The sequence below is a fragment of the Xenopus laevis genome, chromosome 7L, assembly GCF_017654675.1.
Source record: "Xenopus laevis strain J_2021 chromosome 7L, Xenopus_laevis_v10.1, whole genome shotgun sequence".
Classification (NCBI taxonomy): Eukaryota; Metazoa; Chordata; class Amphibia; order Anura; family Pipidae; genus Xenopus; species Xenopus laevis.
Window position 1 is genome coordinate 73,358,248 of NC_054383.1, and position 25,622 is coordinate 73,383,869.

A 25,622-nucleotide genomic window follows, 5' to 3' on the forward strand; every position below is an offset into this window, starting at 1 on the left:
TGCCAATTGCACAAATAGTTTAGAAATAGTGATAAGCAAAGTTTTGCCATGTAAATGATGTTCAAAGACTTCAATGGGTGAGAAAAAGTTTGTCACAATGCATTGAATGCATTTCAGGGAATTTTCGCCATTTTGTGAATTTTCGGTGACGTGAAACCCATCACTATTTAGAACATTATTTTCATAGTAAACATTTTCAAGGGATTTCTAAAAATGCACATGTAAAAATGCCACATGTGTCCTAAAATCTGTTTTTCAAAAGAGCAAACAGATTTTATTTTATTTAATTTTGAAATCTGACACGGGGCTAGACATGTCAGTTTCCCAGGTGCCATAAGTCATGTGATGCCACCTCCCCCAGCAATGTTACAACAGAACAATGGGAAAGTAACCAAATAACAGCTCCCTGGTAGATATAAGAACAGAACACAATAGTAAAAATCCAAGTCCCACTGTGATTTCTTCAGTTACATTGAGTTTGAGAAAGAAGAGCTTAACTGAAAGCAGTTACATCATGAAGTGCTGACTTTTTCTGAAAGCACATGACCTGAGGCAAAATGACCTGAGATGGCTGCCTACACAACAATATTACCACTAAAAAAAATATACATTTGATGGAATACAATTTTATATGGTAGAGTGATTTATTTGCATTGTAAACAGTGTAATTTAAAAATACAAACTACACCTTAAAAATCACGACAGAATCCCTTTAAGAGTTCCATATTAAAAAAGAAAAATAACTTGACTTACTTTTATGACATGTTTTAATGTCTTAATAACTTTGATTGCCTGGTAGATCTTACAGTAAGGCCTATATTTGAATTTATATGCTTCTGTGCATGCTCACTGATGTTGTTTTAAATATCAATTTTGGTCCAAACTGGATAGACTTTCTATCACCATTTACATAATAGTCATTAAATTTCTTTCTGGCTTCGTACATATAATTTAAAAATGTTCTCTTTTCTTTCCTGCCAAGCAATTTTGTATGTACCCTCAAAACACTTTTGAATTCCTTGCTTCTTATCTTTGCCTTTAAGAACATTGGGCCAGATTCAGTTCAGTGAGAAAAAGTTTATTATGTGAAAACACATGGGCAAGATTCAATTTGAGATGCAATTTAATTCTGAAAAACGTTTCTCACTGTTTATCACGTGAAAACTCTTTTGAAGTCTATGGGAAAAATTGGAAGGAATTAACTGTGATTTTCTCACTGAATTGAATCTGGCCCACTGTATTCCCTAAAAATATTTTCTTTTAAAGAAGCAACCATGCTAGTAGTACAGTGTATTCTTCCTTCCCCAAGGTAATGTATGAATAAATTATTAACACAATTTAACAAAAAATATCACTAATATCTATTTGCAAATTATGTAGAGGTTTTGTGACTTTGGAAAGACTTTCTACTCACTGCATGCTACTAGAGTATGCTGTACAAAAAAAAAGCGGTTATATTTACTAGTTTTATAAGCTTTTTTAATGGCATGGGTCAGGTAGGCAGTTTGCATTCATCAATGGCTGTAAGAAAATAACATTTACCATTTCCTATTGCTTTTAGACATTGTTTTTTTTATTGTAAGACCCTTGAGTATGTGAACTATGAATAAGGGATAAGAGTATGAAAGACTTTTATAATGAAGGGATAGTTTAGCATTAGAGTAATTTTAAAGGGATTTAGTGGGATAATTTTGAAGTTAGAAACTTGATTGGTTTGTAGGGGCAAGATTATTTCAAATTATGTTGTGTATAAATAGCAATCTAGGAACAAAAAAAGTTTAGAAAAGAAGTGGCTGTTACAAACTAACTTTTTTTTTATCAAGTTGTTAAATCGTTCATAGTCATACAATATGACCTCCAGTTTCAATTCCCTTTAAAGATGTCTTCTATATTTTACAAGGGTTATTACTTTAATCTAATGGAAATCCCTTCACATTTAACTTGTTTTCCTCATTGGTTGATAAGTCCCAGAGCAATCCTTAAAAAACTTCCCTATAACCTGCAATACCTCATTTATCATAGTTTCTTCTCCCGAATGCATCTTTATGTAGATCCTTAAATGTAACCATGGCAAGTAAGGCCAGTAACACACTGAAACAATATACTGTACTTTTCATATTAAGGGAAAAAAATTAAAGAAGTCACTGTTCTGAAATTATTCCAATATACACCTATACAATTAATGTGGCAGAAACAGTTCAATCTAAACATATACCAATTTGTAAATGTTTACCTTTTGCATTAGGTAATATACAAGCGTATATGATTCTTACCTGCCTTCTCAATACATTTTATTTATAAAACATTGTGCTGAAGTGGCAGCAAAAATTAAGGACTCCACCCAGTTAAATGTAGACAGCAATCTCCTGCAAGCAGACCCCCATATTAACTGCAAGATTTATCTCCAATAAATTTGTGTTGAAGGGTCAGTACAAAAATATCCTCAATTATCCAGCTGCAACATTAGTTAAGATATCAGATAAAGAGCAGTTCATTATGCAGATTGCTTCTCAGTGGACTGTTAATATATTTAAACATTTTATTTCAACTTCTGCTCTCCTTTTCAGTCTTTGCCCTGAATTTGTAAAACAGCAACATTTCACCTGCATGTGTTGGTGTCAATTGAAAAGCAACATTCAATTGCAAGTAAGATGTTTTTAGCTTGAAACTTAATGTATGGCCAAATTTTAGTGAGAATTAATTGAAATGTCCTCAGTTGGCAAAATTATGTAAAACAGTAGTGGGTGCCTGGCCCTTACAATATGTTTTTGTTGAATTTTTTTGTGCAGCTTTTTGGCAGGCTGGAGGCTACAGAAATCATTTGGAAGGCCACATCTGACCCATAGGCCTACAGAGGCTTATCAACTATAGGACATAAGAGGGGTCATTTATTACCAACTGCAAGCACAGTCATGCTCCTGCACTTTAACTCACAGTATGTTGCACATGATACCTCATTCATTAATTTGTGTCAAAATGTGCTCTTTCCACTTCTTCTATTTGTACAACAATGCTCAGTCCTTCCTGACTTCCATTCTAAATTGGGCACTGCTCCTCAGTTGAGGCAGGAGAACCTTGGAGCTACCACCACCCCCTGAGCATTTGAAAGCTACAGGCTTCCCTTTGCACACAGTGTCAATAAGCAAACCACAATTTTGCTAAAACCTGTGGAAATGATGCCAATATGGACCTCTAAACAAAGTGTCCTTTTTGTATCAATATGTGTGCATGGTCTCATGCATTCAGGCCCAGATTTGTGGCGAGGCCACAAAGGCTGCAAAGGGTGGCAAAATATTAGGGGCGACATGCCAATCAGCCTCTTTCTGAGAAGATCTCCTCCCTAGTGCTCTGGGGCAGGCACACATATACGTGCTCGAGGGGAGGGGGGTATGCGGGCGATAGGACCGTGGGGCTGGGTGCTAGGACCGTGTGGCCTAGGGGCACCCGCCCATGAAATCCAGTGTTGCATGCATTTAGGTGAATTGGACACAATTGCACTGGGCATAGTGCAATTATGTCAGACGCAACACCCCCTTGTGACAGCAAAAACACTAGAGTTGTGGCAAAACTACAGTAATAAGGGAAAAAGCTAGATATTGCATTTTGCTCACTGAACTTATGGACAGAAAAAGAGCCCTTCAATGTCATCTGAGATCGACCACAGTTTTAAGTTCTAGGGTTTAATCTTATGATTGCATACGTGTGAAAGAACAGATCGGCATGTTCCACAATACCACCAGTTCCCATATAAAAAATATTGTGAAACTCTGAGTCTTCTGGACTAGACTAGATTTATCTGTAACCTTTGCAGATAAGGTTGAAACAAAGTACAGGGCTGTTGCAAAATCTCTGATGTCTACATTAGGGTTGTCCCTATTTCCTGTATTTTGATCTATCTAGTGTGTTGGCCAATGCCATCGGTGTGCAAACCACCAGAATTAAAGTGCATCTGGAATATTGGAGAGAATAACAGAGGGAATCCCTACATAAAAAAAATCAGAGAGCAGCTCTAGGTATTACGCCAAAGTCATTTTTGTGCTTAAGAGGCCTTTTATCTATGGGTGATTACTGACTTTGTCAATAGTTTGTCTTCTGTGACACTTTCTTATGCATTAAAGAAAATCTCTCAACTAGCTACAAAGTTTAATACAAATATTTACAGAGCCTCGTCACAAATAGAGAAAGAAGGTTTGAAGAGGGTCACATGGTGGGTGGGCAACTGTACACCTTCACATAACCCCCTTAAGGCCCAAAGATATCTGGGAAAAAAACCCTGTTAGAGTGATGGTTTACACTGTGTATGAGTTCAGTAATATTGTTTACTGTAACCTTTGTCATGATTACACACTCATGTTTTCTTAAATAGTGAATAACAGCTAGAACTGCCCTTTAAGGACCCATCAACAAATGATTGCAGAAAGCAAGAGAAAATACAAATACTCCCAACTGTATACTCATTCCAATCCATACAGTAGATCAGTGAAACAAAATAGACATTTAAAATTGTCTGTTGTAATATAATAAAGTGTAGACCCCAACCCAAAGTCCCATTATTTTGACCCAGTTTTGTTTTGCCTCCACTAAAAAGTTTTTAAGATAGAGCTTGAAAAGGCTGAGTTTAATTTCAAATGAGAGACAAGGGTTCCCAGCAGAGATACTAACAGTATCTCAGTGACATCCCTAAATGACTGAACAGCTTTTATAATGCTTTTTAAATGCCTGTCCATTGTTAATTCAGAGCTGAATGACTGGTGCCATCAATTACATTTCAAATAGTGAGTGAAGTACTCCTTGCCATTTCCATAGTGGCAGGGTGCAGATTACACTGGCAGGGAAACTCTTGGGCTCTGTTATTTTCCAGCCAGATAAGGAGCAACCTATGATTTTCAATGGATTTTCATTGATTACAGCCATTACTAAACTCACCAAGCAAAGATTTCATTGATTTTGCTGCATGCACTACAGTGTAGATATTGCTGAATTTATTTGGAAGTTACACACCTCAATTCAACATCATTGTCATTTAAGGTATTATTTCTGCATTTCTGCCTATTTATGTTGATAGTTTAATATTACATGCGTGTTACAGTTATCATAATCTGGATATTTCAGCAGCCATATTTTATTGTGTGATTTACATTATTGTACTGTATCAGTTGCTAATTATTTATATGGCAGGGCCCAAATTAAGGCTCCTCAGAACTTCTTTGGGCTGATGGGAGGAGAGGACAGTGTCTTGATACATGTACGGAGTACACTGGTGACTTTTACAATCTTGTGGTATATAGTTTATATATCTTGTACTGTTTATTTACAGTTGTGGGTATGATCTCTGTATACATAATCAAATACACACACAAACACACACAATTCTGTGAAAAGCTTTCACAGAAAATATAAATTAAAAAATAGATTATAAAAAGTATTCCCATGACAAAGAAGATATAGGCAATTTACAGTTTATGCTTTTACACAACAGTATTAAGTGCTGTAAAGGGCGATGAGCTAATTAATTTTTGCACTATGCATCTATGCCCTACTATTTTAGCACATCACATATCACTTTTCTCTTTTGCTTTTATATGGTAATAACTGTTTTTCAGCACTGAATTTTGTGTTGTATATCATTTGATTTATATGTCTGTATATATTTGTAGATGAAAATCTACATTTTTACAATACTATATTGGGATCAGATACTCACATCAGTCTTTTTTTTATAGTCCCATATAAATTACTGGCCCCTAGTGCACCTAATCCTGGTGCACCAGTGATAATTTAGCTCATGCCAGCAGTAATGATGGGTTGTATTGATTTAATTTCTGGACAAGTATTTTGCAGTGGAGAAGATTTCTATGTATATCTTTATGCTGTTATTAAAAATGGATTATCCTAATTTATGAAAATGTGTCCATGTCTTCTAGGTAGATGGTAATTTTTATGTATAAAGAGACAATTCTTGAACTTTTTTAACTGTTTGCTAATTGAATATTGTTTAAGGACCCCAGAGAAGTTTTTTGCATATACTTAGATTTGTCTGCTTGTTCAGGCAGAAGGCCACAAGCTCCACTGCTATGAAATATGCTATTGCTCAAAATGCCCCTCTAAATCAAAACAAACCTAAAAAACATCTCCCTCTAGAACCTGAACAATAACTATAATAAAAAAGGCTCCTATAGTGATTTGTAAAGAATGAACAGTGATGCTTAGTATATGTTATACAAAATATAGTATTCTATTTTTCAGAGAGTGCTGTTAGTGCTGGCCTGGTAAAATAGGGTTGTGTGTCAATAATCCATTACATTTATTATTGGTTATATGCAAAAGAATATGAAAAATCAAGTTATGCGTTTATTTATATGGCATAACGATTCCCTGTAAGGAAAATATGGACATTTGCGGAATTCAGTTACATTCAGGCTTTGACATTTTTTTTGACATTCAGGATTGAACCCAAAAACAAGTAAAAAAAAAATCCAGCACCCAAGTCTTCTCAAGAATACTTAGTTTATGGCTATACTGACATTTTAGAGTCAGTGCCAAATAGAAAGGCTTTAAGGAATTATTGAGGCCTTATCGGGTTTGAGTTCCTAGAAGCAATAAGGCAAAACATATTCATAGGGGGAAATGCTGGGCCACAGGTGTTGAATAGGTTATAAATACCTGGGTTTGCCAAAGCATCCGCATTTTCAGACCAACATCATCTGGAAAAAAATCTTTCCTCCCACCCACCCATATTTCTAGTAAGTTTGGTTATTAAAGATGATTCTATTTATCACTAACATTTGGGGTAAATGTTACTTACAGTATTTACGGGTGGATAATGTTATATGTAATGGTAGCTCCTAAGCTAAATGGCAGGGAGAAGATTATTATTATGATGTGAAATAATATCAAAGTGTTTTATGTTATGTAAATGTTTTTAGCTGTGAACTAATTAACCCCTAAAAAAGATCAGTGTCAAGCTAAGCGTATTTTCGCACCTAAGATCCCATGTCCTATGAAAAACCAATAAATGTCACTATTTTGCAAACAGACAAAAATGACCTTCACTTCAGTGCTGATATAAATACAGACCTTTGTATTGTTTGCATTTCTATTAGATTTCATTGGTACAGCTTAGAAATCCAAGGCAAAGTATGATTTATTCATGTACTTGATATCTATCTTGATATCTGTTGTATGTAGAAGAAATGAACATCAAATGGGACATAATTGAGAAGACAGAAGATCCATGCCTCATGCTTACAGAAATTAGATATTGTAGGCAATTTATGAATAGTTGTAAAAGGAATTCCAATAATAAACTTGGGAAACAGTAAATAGCCTTCAGCAAAATGCGCAACAGCATTGTGATAAGTTATGCTTCATATACAGATCTGACATCTTAAAGAGAAAGGAGAAAATGTAATTCACAAGCAGCTTTATAAGTTTGTTTTGCTCCATTGCTATGTTGTTGTAAAATAATCTTTACATTTTGATTGATCTAAAATGTCTTGGTCCCTTTAATTTCACAGATGGGGGAACTGGTTTATGAAGCAATAAAAATTGATTGTAAATCTTTCTCTATATATTCTGCCCTATTCCTGTGCCAAAACTATCAATAAAATAGATGTACTTAACATTTCATAAGATCAGGATGTACAAATTATTGCTATATAATTGTGCTTTGGAAAATTAAGTTGGAATACATAGCTTCAGTTTATTGACTAACCCATGTTTGGTGATTTGTAAATTGAAAGAGGGGCATTGTTGTAGGTTTCTTGTGAGCATAATATAGGCTGGTGAAAAATCTGCACTCAACCTATTTTATATAATATTTTAATGGATTTATAGCTAAAACTAAGAGTAACAAATGTTTTCTCAATTTTACATTTTCCCGTAAGAAATTTCATGGAATATTTTTCATGTCTTTTCGTTTCATATATATCATTAGTTGGTTTTATTTTGTGAAGTGTAAAAATACTAGAGTAAAGCTTAATCACATTGTGCAAAGGTCCCATAAACTTACATTTTTAAAGAAATTTGAGAATTGAGAACTCTTATGAATTCTTGAGTAAATGAAGTGATAGAAAATGTTTTCCAATGGTAACAAACTTGTAAGGTAATTTGTATCAAGTTTAGTAGGCCATAGCAACCAATTGGATTTATGGTTTAAAATGAATTACCATAAATGCACCTGATACCTTAAGCTACAGGTCTACTGGTTTGTGCCATAAGTGAAATCAATTACTACTTGTTTAACATGGCATAACATGTTTAACCATTGGCAGATAAAACATGACATGCAGACCCATTTATTAAATTATCAAAATTTAATGGCATTAGAGCTTTTTGAAACCATGATTAAACTCTATATCTCATGAATGTCATGAATAAATTAAAATTAAAAAATCCAGATATAAAAAGCACAAATGAAAAAAATATTGAACCATCTGAAAAAAATATTCAAATATCTATAAAACCTCTTAAATTTTTTTTAGACAATTACTTACGAAAAAATATGAAAACCTCTAAAAGTCTGAATGTTAAAAAAGGTCTAATTCAATCAACGCTGTCCAAGAGGTGTCGAGCTTTCATTTACTGCTAATGTCTAGCTATTATTTTCAGCTAATATCAATACTCTCTCTTTACTTCTCTAAGTTTTAGTTCTAGTATATGGCATATTTCTAACTGTTTTTGTTGTATTGACTATGCTTTCAACATGTCCTTGATTTAATTAGTACCCCCCTACAGAAAATAAGTCGTCCAGAACTGCATGTAATTCTCAAGCTGAGGTATTATATTACATGTCAAATTTTCATTTTCATTATATACTACACATCCACTGCAGAGTAAGATGGCATTCAAAAATAAATGGTTTCTTAATAACCATAATTTTATTTAGTATAATAAGGGTGTTAATGATAAAGGGTTTTTGTTTTAAAAAAGAAGTAGCAAATGAATAACTCATGCTGTTAGGGATCAGTACATATTCTAAAATACTACCTAAGAATGTAGAAGTTGATAAAAATGTTTCCATGTGCATGATAATAATGAAAACATAAATATTCACTGTGGATGTATATATTTTTTTTTCAACTCAGAGGCAAAGAACTTTGTCTGTTCAGAATCATTAAGGGCTGGATGTGAAATGGTATATGGCAGTGATTAAACCCTGGTTCACAACAGTGTTTTTGCATAAATCAAACATACTGAGAAGGGAGATTAAAAAAAATAGACGAGGGAAAGGTTTTAAATATAGAAATCACTTGGATGAAAGAAAGGGTATTCAAAGAAAATAAGATGGATTAGATTTATTTAATTTTCTTGAATTTCATTACTAAATTAACAGGTAAAGGAAAATGCAATTTTACTCTTCAGAAACTTAATGAAAATTTTCATTTAGAGGAAATGAATAACAGTACAACCCTGAGAAGGCAATCTTACAAAAATGTATATAAAACATAAGTTGAATTTAAGAAAAATGTCTAGGTGCCAAATTACTGGCAGCATGAGAAAGAAAAATGGTTTATACAGCCATTTATAACTTCAGTTTAGTATTATGCTCCTAGAATGTCACAATGGTGTCTGATATATCAAACATAAACTAACCAGTACATAACAAAATAATCACTCATATTATATGTTCTTCATGTGCTTTCCACATTACCAGCTGAACATTATTCCTAACATTTTTAATTAGGGAAGGGAAAATGGCAAATTTATTAAACCGTACCTTAATTTACAAGTTGAGAAAATGACTCAAAAATGTGCTAAATCAAGCAATGTTTTGATTCAGGCTACAAATAGTGAATTGATTTGCAATGCTGGTGCAAATGAATTTGTTATGCACTCTGATGTAAACTGAAAAGTGGAAGTACTGTGACTTGACCCAGACAATAAATGGCAGGCTTTTTTGTTATTTTCATAATGTAAAAATTGCAAATCAATTACAAATCAAATACAGTTGGTTGCATTTACTTCTGCTGATTGGCAAAAACTTGCAAATATATGGCATCTTATAAATCAGTCCACTCATCTTTAACAAAACAGAAGGGACTTTGAAATCATAAATGCAAACAGATGAATGGAAATGTTTGGAAGTTTCATACAGCATTCCTTGCATTCTGCTGTTTAAAACTCGGCCGGGACTTACGTTGGATGTTGATTGTGACTGTTGTTTCCTTTCCCCCAGGTACAGCTTTATTCGTGGCACGACATGTAATGGTCTGGCCATTTTCTATCTCTGATGATGATACAAAGAGTGTGCTGATAATGCTTTCTCTCTTGCCATCCCGCAGCAGAGTCTGAAATGCAAACAATACAAACAAGATAAAGCAAAGAAACAAGGTAAAGGTGTAAGAGCAGAGGGCACTGGCAAATTTAATTGAATGCTGGAAAAGAAGAGAAGTGAAAATTAAGTAGTTACACATCTGCATAAAAACACAGACTATAAAAAATACCTAAAACAGGTGCACCAATAATTTACTACAGTAATTTGAAAGCTCTGTCCATATAGTGGGATCTCCCCAGAGTGACAAAACTATACATATATAGGAAGAAAGCCATATAAAAACTGAGGACAAAACAGTAGTTAGGGCTCACACAGGTGTACTGATTATCAAACAAGGCACGCTTTCTTGTTAAATCATTTAAAAAACAGAAATTATTAAAAATACATGACACTGACAATAAATAGGCAAACAAATTTGTTGTTGGCATGTTTGCCCATGGACACAGAATTATTGGCTATATTGGTAAATTGTCCCCTTTTTACACTGACATTCTGGGAAAAAAATCTGCACTATAGGTAAAAAACATGTCTATATTTTGCACTTTGCACTTATGTTGATTCAAACTGTAAAAATAGCTTCTCTAGACCTTTACAAAAATTCCACGATTTGTAGCTATAGATAGCTGTGTTTTTATGGATACAACATGATGTTTCCTTTTTGCCATCTGACAGTTTGTTGATTTGCAGCGCAATTATTGGTTCAGGTACATCTCTGGAAATCTCCTTAGAATAGAATAAATGATGTGATGGAGATGTCTATATCATATTGCTCATTATTCATGCACATGAAACAACTTGTTAAATATGCATACATTGTGGAAGGGAGCTTTCTCTTCCTAGAATATTCCATGAGTAGAAATTTCTCACCATAGGTTGAAGTTAGTCAACGATATTTTAACAGATGTGTACTCATCCTAAATAGAGAGCAACTCTAAACCCATTTTACGTTGAGAAACAATTTCAAGAATCAATTTTTTCTACTTATTCAAAACTTAAGTCTTGGCTGTGTTCTTGCAGCAGTTTACTTGTAAACATATCTTTGACTAGTAAAGCTTCTAACTAAGATGTGAACAAAATATAAACATATCTAAAATATGTCTCTATATTTGTCTATGGCAATCTTGCTTCAGGAACAACTCTATAAGGTATCTGATATGATGTTTTTCCATTTATACTACGATCATGAAGAATTTAAATTGTACAAATCCATATAAATAAGGATCCTTTTAGATATATGTTGGATCAAGATGCATAGTAGCAGAGCATTGTTCCATGTTAGCCATAAACGAGATGCATATTATTAGGTGTTTATATGTGTCTCATGTATATACTGTCAGAAGTGATGTGTGATAAAGCCAGTATTGCTATTAAAAGATGTGTGATTCCTGCTAGTTTGGGAAATATATAGCAAAACCTGTCAGTCTGGCGTCAAAAAATAAAGCCGCAAGATGATGGTGAATAAAAAAGGATCATGTCAAGATTATATAGGATTTAAATAATTCTTGATTCTTTTTTATTTCCTTGGTGTATTTTTATTCACAAGAAAAAAAGAAAAAATTTTCTAGCATAAAAAATGAAAAAGTAGAAGCATTCCAGGAAATAAAACCCCTCTACAATAAAGGTGAAAAAGTATAATGCCCAAGCAAAAGATTTATCCAGTAAGCTGGCAGTTTCTGGATGTTTTTCTCTGTACAGGGTCCATATTTTTTACCTTACTTCAACTGTACATATTGTGCTATTTAACTGAAATGGGTACAGTACAGTTATTCAGCTGCTGTCACTGCCTGGTAGGGATATAGAAATGCTGTTCACCATTTTAAAAAAATATTAGAAATCCATTGAGCCAATTTTATTCTAGGATTAGCTATTAAAAATTTATGGTAGATGGAATGGTTGAAAATCACAATTCATTTTGGGTGCTCTGCAAAGTTGTTGAACCAGGTCAGGGTCAACACGGCCTTACTTAATAGTATATTAAACATTACAGCAGCCTGTACTTCTTCTGCTATTCTACACGTTTTATTTTAAGGAATGTCAATATATTTTATGTAGCATACAGCTACTTCTTCCTTTTGTTTTTGTCATCTCTTTTTATATTTTACTTTGTAATAACATCTGATTTAAACGTGTTAAAAACAATTACTGTATTTTTGTATTTAATAGTAAAGAATAGGAAATAAAAAAAAAAATAGAAATGGTTGCAGAGCTTAGGCCATTAACTGAGTCTAACAAATCATCAGTGAAACATATACTTCATTATTCTGATTGTGCTAGACCATTAACCCAGTAATAGCTTTGATTTACTTTGCTTTTTATTTGCTTAACACTCCTAAGATGCAAATGTGAAGGTTATGGAAACACCTTATCATCCAGAGAAGGAAGTATTGGATAAACAAGCAGTCTACATAAAGGAAACAAAAACATGCTTCACTTAAGGCATTGTTATTCAATCTGAGGGACTCATTTAATGAGATCCCATAAATCCTGTATAACTATGTAAGCAGGCACAGCATTTTGCGCAGATATCAGAGATTGGTGCCTGATTTTGATTCAGTTGACATTGGTCTACTCCATGCTGGGTAACATGGGTAAGTTTGCACTTGGGCAGTAACCCACTTTGCCTTATCAGATGTTTGCCTTTCTTGTTCTACACACAACTGGCTGAAAAAAGCTAATCAATGATAGGTTGCTATGGGTTTCTGCCCATGTGCTAATTTGCCCATTGTTTATGATCCCAATGATGCAACTTCCATAGCACACTATTCATTTTCTTATTGATACTACTGGTTACATGGAGTAGCCTTAAAGGAATTGTTTAGTATAAAAATAAAAACTGTGCAAATTTTCAATATAGTTAGTTAGCCAAAAATTTCATGTATAAAGGCTGGAGTGACTTGATGTCTAACTACTTCCTGCTTTGCAGCTCTCTTTGTTTATACTGATTGTTTACCAGGCAGTAACCAACCAGTGACTTGAAGGGGGGCTACATGGGTTATAACTGCTGCTTTTGAATCTGACCTGCATGCTAAGGATCAATTGAAAACTCACTGAACAGTTATGTCTCATGTGGCCCCCTTAAAGTCATTGACTAACTAAGTTGGAGTGCTGAAAAGCAGGAAGTTGTGTACTGTTCTGTTACGTTAGACATCCAGTCACTCCAGCCTTTATACATTACATTTTTGGCTAACTAACTATATAAGAAACATTTTGTATTGTGTATGTCCCATCTATTTACCCAGTTTTTATTTTTACACAGAACTGTTCCTTTAAGTTACATGTCCATTTCGACAAGGAGGCACCTTGAGAACTAAGAGTTTTTGATCAGGGCATGAGTCCAATCTGTCATTAGGAAAACCTGCAGCAGCACAGAAAGTTTCTTTATGCAATTAAAGCTACAGCAGATACAGTGGTATATAACAGAGCAAACAAAATTATTAAGCCCCAGAAGGGGTTCCCTGCATTAGCATTTCATTATCTATTCTGCAGTCTGCCATAAACTGGTTAGATTGCACCCCAACATTTTTACTGTTTACAAAAAAAAAACAAAGTAATAAGTAAAAGTGTTTCCACCACTTAGGGGCATTTTTATCAAGTGTCGAATTTCGAATTTGAAAAACTTTGAAATTTGAAAAGACCAACCGAAATTAAGTTGAGGTTTTTTTTTTGGCTGAATAGTCAGTTTTCGATCAAATAGGTCCGTATTCAATTCGTACGAATCAAAGTAATAGCGCATTCGATCAAATTTGAATCAGTTTTCCCCAAAAAAACCTTAGATTTTTCAAAGTCTACCAATTGACTCCAAATGGGTTCTAGGAGGTCCCCCATAGGTGAAAACAGCAATTCGGCAGGTTTTAGATAGCGAACGGTCGAAGTCAAATTTTTAAATTTCGATATTCGAATTTTCACATTTTTTTCAAATTTGAATCAAATTTGGACTATTCCCTAGTCGAAGTACACAAAAAATAGCTCAAAATTAAAATTTTTTGAATTTGAAAATTCACCTCGACCTTTGATAAATCTGCCCCTTACTGTAACTTTTATTCCAGAATGATTTTTTGCTTAAACCACCCTTTAACAATATAATCAAATATTAAGCAAATACATAGCAGGTGATATTTTACTGTAAAAATGTGTGTAGATTTGCATTACCCTTCCCCTCTATTCATATATTAAATAAAAATAAACCCCGTTATGTTTTTAATAATGCTGTTTCATGGTAAACCCAACCCCTTTAAACATATTGCAATGTCCTGCATTAAATTCCTAAGGTATAGAGGGAAACTCCCTGTTTTCAAAATGAACATTATGGGGGAAATTTACTTAAGGTCGAATATCGAGGGTTAATTAACTCTTGATATTCGACTGCCGAATTGAAATCCTTCGACTTCGAATATCGAAGTCGAAGGATTTACCTTGTTCGATTTACCTCGTTCGTTTCGAAGGATTTTAATCCATCGATCAAATGATTTTTCTTCGACCCAAAAAAGCTAGCAAAGCCTATGGGGACCTTCCCCATAGGCTAACATTGACTTCGGTAGGTTTTAGGTGGCGAACTAGGGGGTCGAAGTTTTTTTTTAAAGAGACAGTACTTTGACTATCGAATGGTCGAATAGTCGAGCGATTTTTAGTTCGAAACGTTCGATTAGAAGTCTAAGTCGTAGTCAAGGTCAAAGTAGCCCATTCGATGGTCGAAGAAGCCAAAAAAAACATTTTTTTCCCCTCTATTCCTTCACTCGAGCTAAGTAAATGGGCCCCTATTTGTGTGTATGGTTTGATGCCAAAACCAGACAATTGTTATAAGACCAATCACACACCAAATTGTTAAGTTCAGATATAATGACAACAACAGCAACTTTAAAAAAAAGGATTGAAGGATTATTTTTGCAAAGTTTATAAGTACATCTGGCTTTTCCTTGCTTTTAACCTAGCTGATAATTAGTTATACAATGTAAAATATTTAATGTAACGCACAGGTATGAATTCATCACAAAAAGTTTAGGATTGTTGACAAAAACATTACTGAATACAAAAGGTGTGTGCTTCAGCAGGTCAATAACCCAATACTTTGTTGCCCCCCAAAAGTACAAACTACTGTTTCACTGATCTGCAGAAACTATACTGTATTCCACATAAAACATTATCCCCCCAAAAGGAAATATTCATAAGTCATACACTTTTGAAGTTATTGTCTAAGCGCAAGACCTTTCAAAGCTAAAAGCCATGTTTACAGAAAGGTAAGCTATTATATATTAGTTATAAAACAGTACCTTTTATTTCCCTGCTGCCATTGGTAAAGTATACGGGAAGTTACAAAGTTCTATATGTCATCCTGCCTAAGGATATTAGGCCTAATACACCACATACAGTGAAATATAAAGCTATTGGAGGTTCCAAAGCAGTTCTGTGACCATATATATATATTTTATACATGTGGCTGAACTCTGAAGTGACTTCTTGTATTGTTATAGTTTAAAGCAGATACTACACAAGGTTTCTGCTATAAATCTTGTTTTTATTTCATTGTGTTCTTTGTTTATAGTTTAATTTTCACTTTATGAGCTTTGTGTTTTTGTTTCATCTATATGTATTTTCGATGAGATTCCAAGATTTTGCAGCCTAGTAAGCATCACAAACAATTTGTTTTTTTTTTCTCTCCGTCCTCAGGAATTCTTTGGTTTATTTACTCATTTATTTTCAAGGTATTATAGAATCTTTTGTGGTAAGCCATCCCTTCTATAACCCCATTTTATCATTTCGTTTTTTTTCCATGATTCCAATTACATGGGGAGCACTTTTTCTACAAAATTTCTCTTTAGAGAGAGCCTACCATGTGTTCTATATAACCATATACCTTGCCACATCTGTAAATACCTGAATGTGAAAAAAGTTTTATAATAAAAGTAAAAATGATACTTCTTAAAAGTATTAGAGTATTAAAAGTAAAAGCATACTTATAATATTTAACAGAGTTTAGGACAATAAATTAACAGTCAAGTAAGATTTTTTATTTACAAAACAAGAAAACAAGGATTTGATTGCAAAAATATATTTTTAATTTGTAAAAAATTGTTTCCAATCCCTTACCAAATGCTTTGACATTACAGGTGATTTTCTTATTTTCTAAACAGTAGATGAGGTTGAACATCCCATTACGAAAGAAAGTCTTGCCTAACATTTAACAAATGTACAATCAGTGTGGTCTTCTTGTGAATGAGGTTAATTGTGTGGTATGTTGTACTTATTAGTGAATAAGAAAGCCATGTGTGTCAACTCTAAATAATATACACAATGTCAAAGAGTGTAATATTCACCAGTAATGTAATACAATTCATTGAAAAAAAAAAAAACCCTGCTAAATGAAATCTGCAGCTCTAAGAGCTTTGTATTTTGTCATCAGGAGTAACATTTAGGGGCAGATTTATCAAGGGTCGAATTTCGAAGTTAAAAAACTTCGTAATTCGACCATCAAATTGGCCAAATTCGATAGTTGAACTTTCCATTTTGAATTTTTTGGCCGTTTTCAGTCAAAGTAAAATCATTTGATCGATCGTAGCAATCGTTCAAATCGATCACTTCAAACAATTGAATCGATCAATTGAGCGATTTTCAAAAAAAAAAAAACTTTGACTTCGGCTCTAGGTTCTAGGAGGTCCCCATTGGCTAACATAGCAATTCGGCAGGTTTAAAGTGGCGAAGTCGAAGTTTTTTAAAGAGACAGTACTTCGATTTTCAAATATTCAAAGTATTTTCAATTCGAATCAAAGTCAAAGTCGAATTTGGCCTATTTGATGGTCGAAGTACCCAATAAAAACTTTGAAATTCAAAGTTTTTTATTTCAAAAATTCACTTAGACCTTTGAGAAATCTGCACCTTAACTTAGAAGAAAAGGTATAAAACAATAAATGTGAGCCCAATTCAGAACCCTGTGGTATATGAGCTACAACTCTAGCCTAATTCGAGATTGTACCACTTACAAATACTCTTTAAATGAGAGTTCAGCCAGTTCTCTTTCCACTGACAAATAGCACCACCAAGACCAAATGACCTTACTTTGAAATAAAAACTTTATTACAAGCATTGGTAAATTGTAAGCGGACCATATTAACAGGCAGTTATCCAGCCACTGACAACTAAACATTTTACCTACTAAAAAGCAAATACATTTGTTTGATATGTTCTATCTCTCATAAAACAATGCTGATTACTGTTTATAATGACATTCCTCAGGGCATAATTCGACAAACCTTGAATATGACCTCTTAATGCCCATTACAGCATTTTAATAACCACCTGTGCTAGCAATGTTAGGCAGTTTCCTTTAGGGCTGTGGCACACTGAGCATTGGGGTCAGTGGCAACTCTGTTACTACACCTGATGATATTAAAGTACCCTGAGTGATGCAGTGAAAGGCAGTCCTTCTCCTGTCACCACTTCATATGCCTGCACATAGTCAATTTTTTCAGATGTGACAGGTACAGCAGATAAGGGTGTTTGGACTAGCAGCAGCACTTTGGAGTGATACAGAATGCAATGTCCCATGTGTGCTTATTCTTTAAGCAAATGGGAGGCTGCATGAACAGTTTTGGCCATTTCTTCACTAAAATACAAGGAGGTTTCTTCACCAACATGCCCTATTAGCCCGAAGCTGAGAAGTGGTAACAGCTTAGAAACATGGCGCTCCTATCAGTACAGAAATCCTTCAGGAGAGGCATCAGGTTGAGCTGTTATTTTGTTACCTGTCCATTGTTCTGTTTATTTGATATTAGCTGCTTGGGATAAAACTGTCTAACATGACTACTAACATTGTAGCATTAAAAAGAGACTAGAACTAGTCCAAGTCAAAAGACTAAGGGGACTTGGGAAAGAAAACATTGTTTTTTGCACATTGCACACTACGTTCTTTAATATAAAAATAAACCCTAATGCATTTTAAAAAAAAACATGTTTCTCCATCACAGTATCTCTTAAGTTTCCCTACATATTTAAGTACGTATGTCAACTATTTACAACTTGTTTGAGCTGAGCATTCTGTACCACTACAGAGGGGTAATGTAATCCCATTGTAGGCAGGCGCTAATCCAGAACACCATAAAGTTGAATCCAGGAGCTCAAAGTTTTAAACAATACAAAACTGTTTTTATTTTACATTATGTAAATGAAACAGCCAGGTCACCACCAGGTGGAAGTTGTAGGTTTTCATTTGGATAGAAGAATATAAATACAACATCAAATACAATAAAAAAAAATTAAATGGGTCTAATCTGTTACTTAGATTCAACCTGCAATATTCTAAAAACTAACTTAATGTTTAACTTCCTGTTTACTCCACATGGCTTTAGTTTCTCCCTGCTTAACTAAAGAGCACTATTTTGTTTTACATTATTTCCTGTGGGACATTGCTAGCTTTGAAAGGCGGATATTCTTCCAATATATTTTAGCACAAGTGATTGTTTTTAAATTACTGTTTAGACCTTTCGTCTTCTCTAAAGCCAAGTACGTTGAAGAACAAATTGTTTATTGCTCAGATGTGATTATTTGAACATCCCAATAGATTTTGCTGTCTCCTTGAATAGGATAAACTTATCTTCTTAAAGGAGAAGGAAAGCTACGGAGGCATTTTATTGCCAATAGATTAGCTGCAATAGTGCAAGCTAGAATGCTATATTTATTCTGTAGAATGTTTTACCATACCTGAGTAAAAAGCTCTAGAAACTCTCTGTTTGTTTAGGATAGGAGCTGCAGTATTAACATGGTGTGACATCACTTCCTGCCTGAGTCTCTCCCTGCTCTGGGCTCAGATTACAGTAGAAAAGGGAGGGGGGTGGGGGAGAGGAGCAAACTGAGCATGCTCTTGCCCAGGGCAATGAGGTTTAAGCTGAAGGCAGGAAGTCTGATACAGAAGCCCATGTGTACACAATAGAAGGAAAGAAATGCTGTGTTTCTTTTGACAGGGGACTCAGAGCAGCATTACTTTGGGGGTTTACTGGTATATTTAGATGGACCTTTCTGATAAGGCTTACTTAGTTTTAACCTTTCCTTCTCCTTTAAACCAACAAGTTTAGGATATATCCTAGTAGTATGTATGCAAGAATTTTAACTACTTAATATTTAATTCACAATTAAATAGTGTTAGTTTTCTGAAAGTCCAATGTTTTAGTGAAGACTTTAAGAAAATGCATTGTAAAAGTTTTTATTATTTTTTTTTAGTCGAGTTGCTTGAGGCAGAGCTTTAACTACTAGCATGAAAAGGCACGTATTTAGCATATTTATTTGAAACTTAATTTTTTCACTGTGCGTCAGTTAATGCTTTTCTGATGGCGAACTGCAATTTTCTATTCAGTCTACAAATATTATATAAATATAGTTATATATAGTATTCCAATATTAAAAAATCATAGGACTGATGGTTTCAGTGAAATATCTAGAGTGTATACTGATGATTTTGTTGATTAGCAGACCATTAATTAATAATTCCATTTAGAACTCTTTAATTCTTTAAATTGCTGTATAAATGTTGCATATGTGTTTTAATTTAATTAGTCCCCACCAAATCTACTGAAAGCTCTTGCTTGTACTCTCCCCCCTTGTGTTCACCACCCTTTCCATGACATTCAACCAGATATCTGTAAGGGAGGGAGTCAGGAAGGTGACATACACTGGCTTATACGCTGCTGCCTTGGTGTTAAGGGGCCAAATTAGAAGCTTTTATCTGCCAATGGCCAGCTTTACACAGGAAGCTCAAATGCCAGTTATATCTTCAGAATAAAAACTTTTGTTCATATAAACTAGGACATTAGTTCATCAGAAATATTTTATTGCAGGTGCTAGAGCAACAGAACCAATATTTACTTAAAAAAAGGTTTTTAATGTTACTGGTTAAATAATTCTGTCATTAGGGATGTAGCGAACTGTTCGCCGGCGAACTAGTTCGCGCGAACTTCGACTGTTCGTGTCCGCCGCAAGTTCGCGAACGTCGCGCGACGTTCGCCAATAGGCGTTCGCGTCAAAATCGTTCGACCATTCGACCATTCGATCGCTAAAATCGAACGATTTTCGTTCGATTCGAACGAAAATCGTTCGATCGAACGATTAAAATCCTTCGATCTTTCGAATCGAACGATTTTCAGATGTTCGAAGTTCGCGAACAGTTCGCGAACTGTTCGCATTTTTTGCCGGTGTTCGCGAACGGCGTTCGCGAACACATACTCGGCGGTTCGCTACATCCCTATCTGTCATATCACCTCTCTCTCTCATATTAAAGCAATTTTTCATCTGCAATGATAAACCATGAACTATAAAGTTGCAGTATAACAAATTTTCTGCTCTAATTTCTGTTTCCATAAGGCCTAATATTTAATGTGCTCCATTCATCTCATGGCTTGCTGATTGGTAATACAGTGGCGGAGAAAGCAACTCCAATTCTAGAATTTTTCATTTTTAGAGTTGTTATCATTGCTCAACAGTAAATGTGGTCATACTTTTAAACTCAATTTAAACTCAAGTGTTTTTCTAAAAATATTGGTTTGGCTGCTTTGTTTGTGTGTGATATATTTCAGCTGTGCACTCCATGTAAAGCATATGAACAAAGTTTCCATCTTTTTTTGGAGGTGTTTATGGCCATACATGAAATGAATCCATTTTAAAATGTTACCATATATCTATTTCAAGGGAATCTAACCATTGTTACTCAATAACATTTTCCCCAGTTGTTGCTGGACTACAAACTGCAGACTACTACTTATAAGAGATTAAAGAATACAGTCCAGAATTGTAGTCCAGAAACATTATGGTTGTTTGTCATAAGAGCATACAAGGGCAACAAAATGCAATTATTCCTTTAGGTAAGATATAGTGCTGGTAATCAAGATGTTCACTGGTAAATTTCTTTGCATTTGTAATTAAAATTTTGCTCAGGAGCATTCGCATTGGTGATTTATCGTGTCTCTGTATTGATGTATTGGAAAACAGCAAACTCCTTTTGAGATCTAGAGGGCAGTTAAAATGTAGTGGAGTAGTCTTTCATAGCTATCACTATTTTAATAAAGGTTTGCATTTAAAAATACCTGTTATTGTTTACTGAATCTGCAGTACTCTTTAATGCCTTTTTGTGTCCTGAGGTAAATGTTCCCTGAATGATTATCAGACATAATTACTAAAAATGTCCTGTGGAATATTAAGGCCATTTACAAAAATATTCTGTTATGTCTGTTTAAATTTAAACCATTACCCATTCTATAAAAAGTTCACTGATCATTATAATCTTCCCAGTAGTCTTGGGCTACTGTGCCTAATGGTTATGGTTTTTTTCATTTGCATTTATCTGCTAATACAGATAATTTTAATAGTTTTTGAAACATTTGCATTATCTCAAAATAGAAAACACAGAGGGTCCAGGACATACGTAAGCAGAAAAATGTCCATACATTTTTCAAAATTATATGTATTCAAACTTTATATTGTTGCCATGTCTCATTAAACTATACACATTTTTCAGGCAAAAGAAGCATTTTATTTTTTGATGACAGCGTACCCAATGGGCTGTTGACGTTTAGGTGCATTTTCAGGGGGTGGGGCCAAGACAGTTCTATTTTTTACTGTGCCCTGACAGCCCTTTAACCTAATGTAAGCAGGCTTATTATATATGCAGAAAGGCTTTCTGTTAATCTGATTGATTTCATATTCCATGGTGCATGCTTTTCTTTTACATTTGACCTCCTAATAGAACATAATTAGTCTGGAAACCCAGTTCTGTCCCTTTTACCTAGAATGTATCAATATCTTTCAATTACAGTGCTAAGTGGCAACATGAAAGGGTGTTTAGCATATTCTGTAAGAGGCCAATTTACATAAATGTATTTCTTGCTAATGGTGCTGGTGTAGATGCATGCGATAACTGGCCTCTGTAGGGCTGCTGAGGACAGGACAATGCAAGCTGCTGAAAACCAATTTTTTTTTCTTACAGCGCATAATTAAGATTCCTGTGTTGTACTACGTTATGGTAGCCACTCTTTTGATGCTCAGGGCAGCAATGTTATTAAAACAGGCAGGCTTTCCAGGAAAAACACAGTCTGTGTCAGGAAATTCAGACATACAGTCCAGCAAAGGTATGGGTTAAACAGCTTCTGAGCTTCCTCCAATCAGTATTCAGAGGAAGCTTTTTATAGATCCTGCCCACTCAGGCTCATTACCTGAGCAAACAGGTTTACTACGTAGAGTTAGGCGTTCTGGAAAAATCTTAGATTGGGGGAGTCAGGGTGTTTCAGCAATTTAGTTATTGGTTTTGAATTTTGGCTTATCTGACATTGCTCTTGTGTTTCCCCCTTGTGCTAAGAGACAGATTATCTGTGTATGATGTGGCCTGTTACAAACTACATCCTTGTTAATCCCTGGCATCTTGTTTGACTGATTATCTTGTATGACCTGGCCAAGTTCCACTCTGTTTTAATTCTTAGTTCCTTGTTCTAAATTGCCTGCCTGACTTCTTGTTCCCGGAGAGAAATGCTGTGGCACAGCTCTGCTTTCTGTACTTGGTTACCACTGCTGAACTGTATCTCTCAGCTTTCTACTCTTTCCCTTTTGCTTGATATGTTGTTGCATAAGTTGGAGGTGGGTCCAGAATCTCTAATAAGATTAAATGCAGTTTTAGTTATCTGAATTCCCAGCAACTGGGATTCATATTCTGACCTACATAATAGCCTGGGACTGTACCTAAGGGGGTGTAATTACATATTCTAAGATGCGCTAAGATTGACAGCTATACTTCACTGCATACAGAGGCAGAATAAGGAGGGGCTCAGTATAAAAATACCCCAAAACCAAATGCACAAAAATAATTTCCCCAGCAATGTGGGCACCCTGGAGCTTCTGATTCCAGTGTAATAGTTTGCTGCATTGCACCATAGGGGAGCATAGGATGAAATGCAGTCCATTCCTTCTTATAGGCCTATACTAACACAGGTGGAATGCATAATTGACATTAGCAAGAGCCCATAGTGAAGTCTATTCGCTTTCTATCTTTTTTATATGCCTGACAAAAAATGTATGATTAATACTTGGGATTGTAATTATATGATCTTAATATCTTTAAAAAAAACTGTAAAGCAACAAATGATATTGTCAACACTAAACAATGTGTTTTAGTTTTTATCTTATTTCTGTGTCCTCCATAAAATCATGAAAATTAATGAAATAAAGCTTTTTAATATGTAAATGGTGTCACTTTATATTAAAATTTCTAAAAGGTTTCCCCAATTCTGTGATTTAAAAACTATTAATTTACATTTCTAGTGTTTTTATGTTTTTCTGAAAATCTTTTTTTCACCCAGCCATTATACACTAGGATTATAAAGATTTATTTGACTATTTTTGACCCCTGCAAACAATCCTCGCTGAAGAAACATTTGAAGGGCATATACTGATGGACATTATAGCAAAAGCTGTGCAGTGTTTTCTAGTAGTGTTGGCATTTAGTCATCTGTGAATGCTAAGGTATATTTAATGGAGGCTGCTAAGGTATATTTATAATGGAGATGGTAATGCAGCCACTCATAAAAAAAAAACACCATATAGGTAATGCTGAAGATGTCGGGCTCTTGCACAAGATCAAATGCAGAAACTCCACGGTGCGGCTCGAGCCGACACGTCGCCATGTGACGAAATGTATTCGACTATCGGATGAAAACGCAGCGTGTAGAAACGTACCTTGAAAAAGCATAGAAAACTTGTAATGAATGTTATTGCAAAGTTACTTAAGATTGTTTACTGTTATTAGGCAACTTATTTTTGTGTTGACATAGTTCATCACAGATGGCTGTGGAGGGCACTTTGTCACAAGCTGCAAATGAACAGGTACAGACCAAATTCAAAATGCGAATAGTATCTATACACTCTAAATTGTACATCGATGTAGCACATTCAGCACTTCATAAATGGTAAACACAATTGATAGCAACATTTCAGTCACCATTTGAAAAATATCCCACTGTTTCCTGCCCTGATAAGAGGATTTGCCTTTTACCTGTGAGTACCATCTTTGCATAAGCATTATAGAAGAAGAAGAGAGAGAAGCCTGGTTACCAATGGATTTCCCTAGTCTCTCTTCATGTTAGGTGCTGCGCCTACTGTTCCTTACAATTCTGTAAAGGTGTAATAAAGCCTAAAGATGTGCTCAGTATGTGAATGGCTGACTCATGAATGAATTTTCCATAGACTGGTGCAGTCAATATTGGATGCTATGTATTTTCAGGAGAGCTGAGCACGTAATCAGGGCAAAGAAACTGCAGGTGCAGTCACCTCGGCAGGGTACTTTCAATATGCAATCAGGCAAAATTGGCCTCCCAGTATGAAACTCTCATCAATCAGCTGGAGAGCTGTATAACACAAAGTGCAGTGCATGGGTATGAGGCAGCTGTAACTCTTTCATTACATAAATTACATTCATCTCCAGGCAACATTTTCTGTGCTGTGACTTTTAAATTTAATATTCAGTGTGACAACAGACATTTTCACTATTGCCATAGTTTTGCTATTATGACTTCCACACATAGTTACAGGTAAATACAAACACACCCTAAAGCACATGTAAATTGAATTCAACAAATTTCAGCACTATAAATAGAAAAACAAAATACAGAAGAAATAAATTTTTTACAGGAACGCTATCTCAGGTAAGATCATTTGCAACCGGCTGATTAATTGGGGGGAATGGGATTTGCTGCATGTATTCACATTCCCTAAAAATTAGCAAAAAGCAAATAACGTGAACATTAAAAACAATCACACAATTTTGTAATAAAAGTGACCAGAATGACTGAACCAAATTTATGCTAAAAGCCTCTGTCTTAAAGCCGCAGAATAAAGTTGCCACTGACAGTAGAAGTGCTTTGTTAGGCCACAAAGCAGTCACCAATGTTTTGCAGCTGAATAATGTACATTTAGCCATCCAGTAATTGTTCATATTTGTTCAACAGGCTGTACCTATTTTGTGCCTGACACAGTTTCTTAAGCTGGCCATAGACGCACAGATCCTATCTTACGAATCGAGGATTTGTACGATTTTCAGATCGTGTGTGGAAAGTGATGAAATCTTTTGTCCGGTGCAGATTAGTTGTTTGGTCGATCAGACAGGTTTGATTTTGACCCGACTGATCCCACTGGAGCCCTTATGGCCGAACGTTCAGATTATCCCCGATATAGCCATGCTAATTAATGGCATATCGGGGAAAGATCCACACGTTTGGCGATGTCGCCAAACGAGTGGATCTTTGCATCTATGGCCACCATTACAACTTACACTATCATACAATCTGCTGATCAGGTCCATAGCCGCTGCAATTGTTATTGCATA

The 25,622-nt window shown here is 34.9% G+C and overlaps 1 protein-coding gene across 2 annotated transcripts in view; it reads right to left on the bottom strand.

The window, feature by feature from the left end:
* Window positions 1–25,622, bottom strand: part of LOC121395536 (kin of IRRE-like protein 3) — a 729,825-nt gene that overhangs the window by 112,913 nt on the left and 591,290 nt on the right. For both annotated transcript variants that reach the window (XM_041569178.1, XM_041569177.1), the window contains exon 6: window positions 10,139–10,289. In XM_041569178.1, coding sequence (XP_041425112.1) covers window positions 10,139–10,289 — 151 coding nt within the window. The remainder of the gene's footprint in view (window positions 1–10,138; window positions 10,290–25,622) is intronic.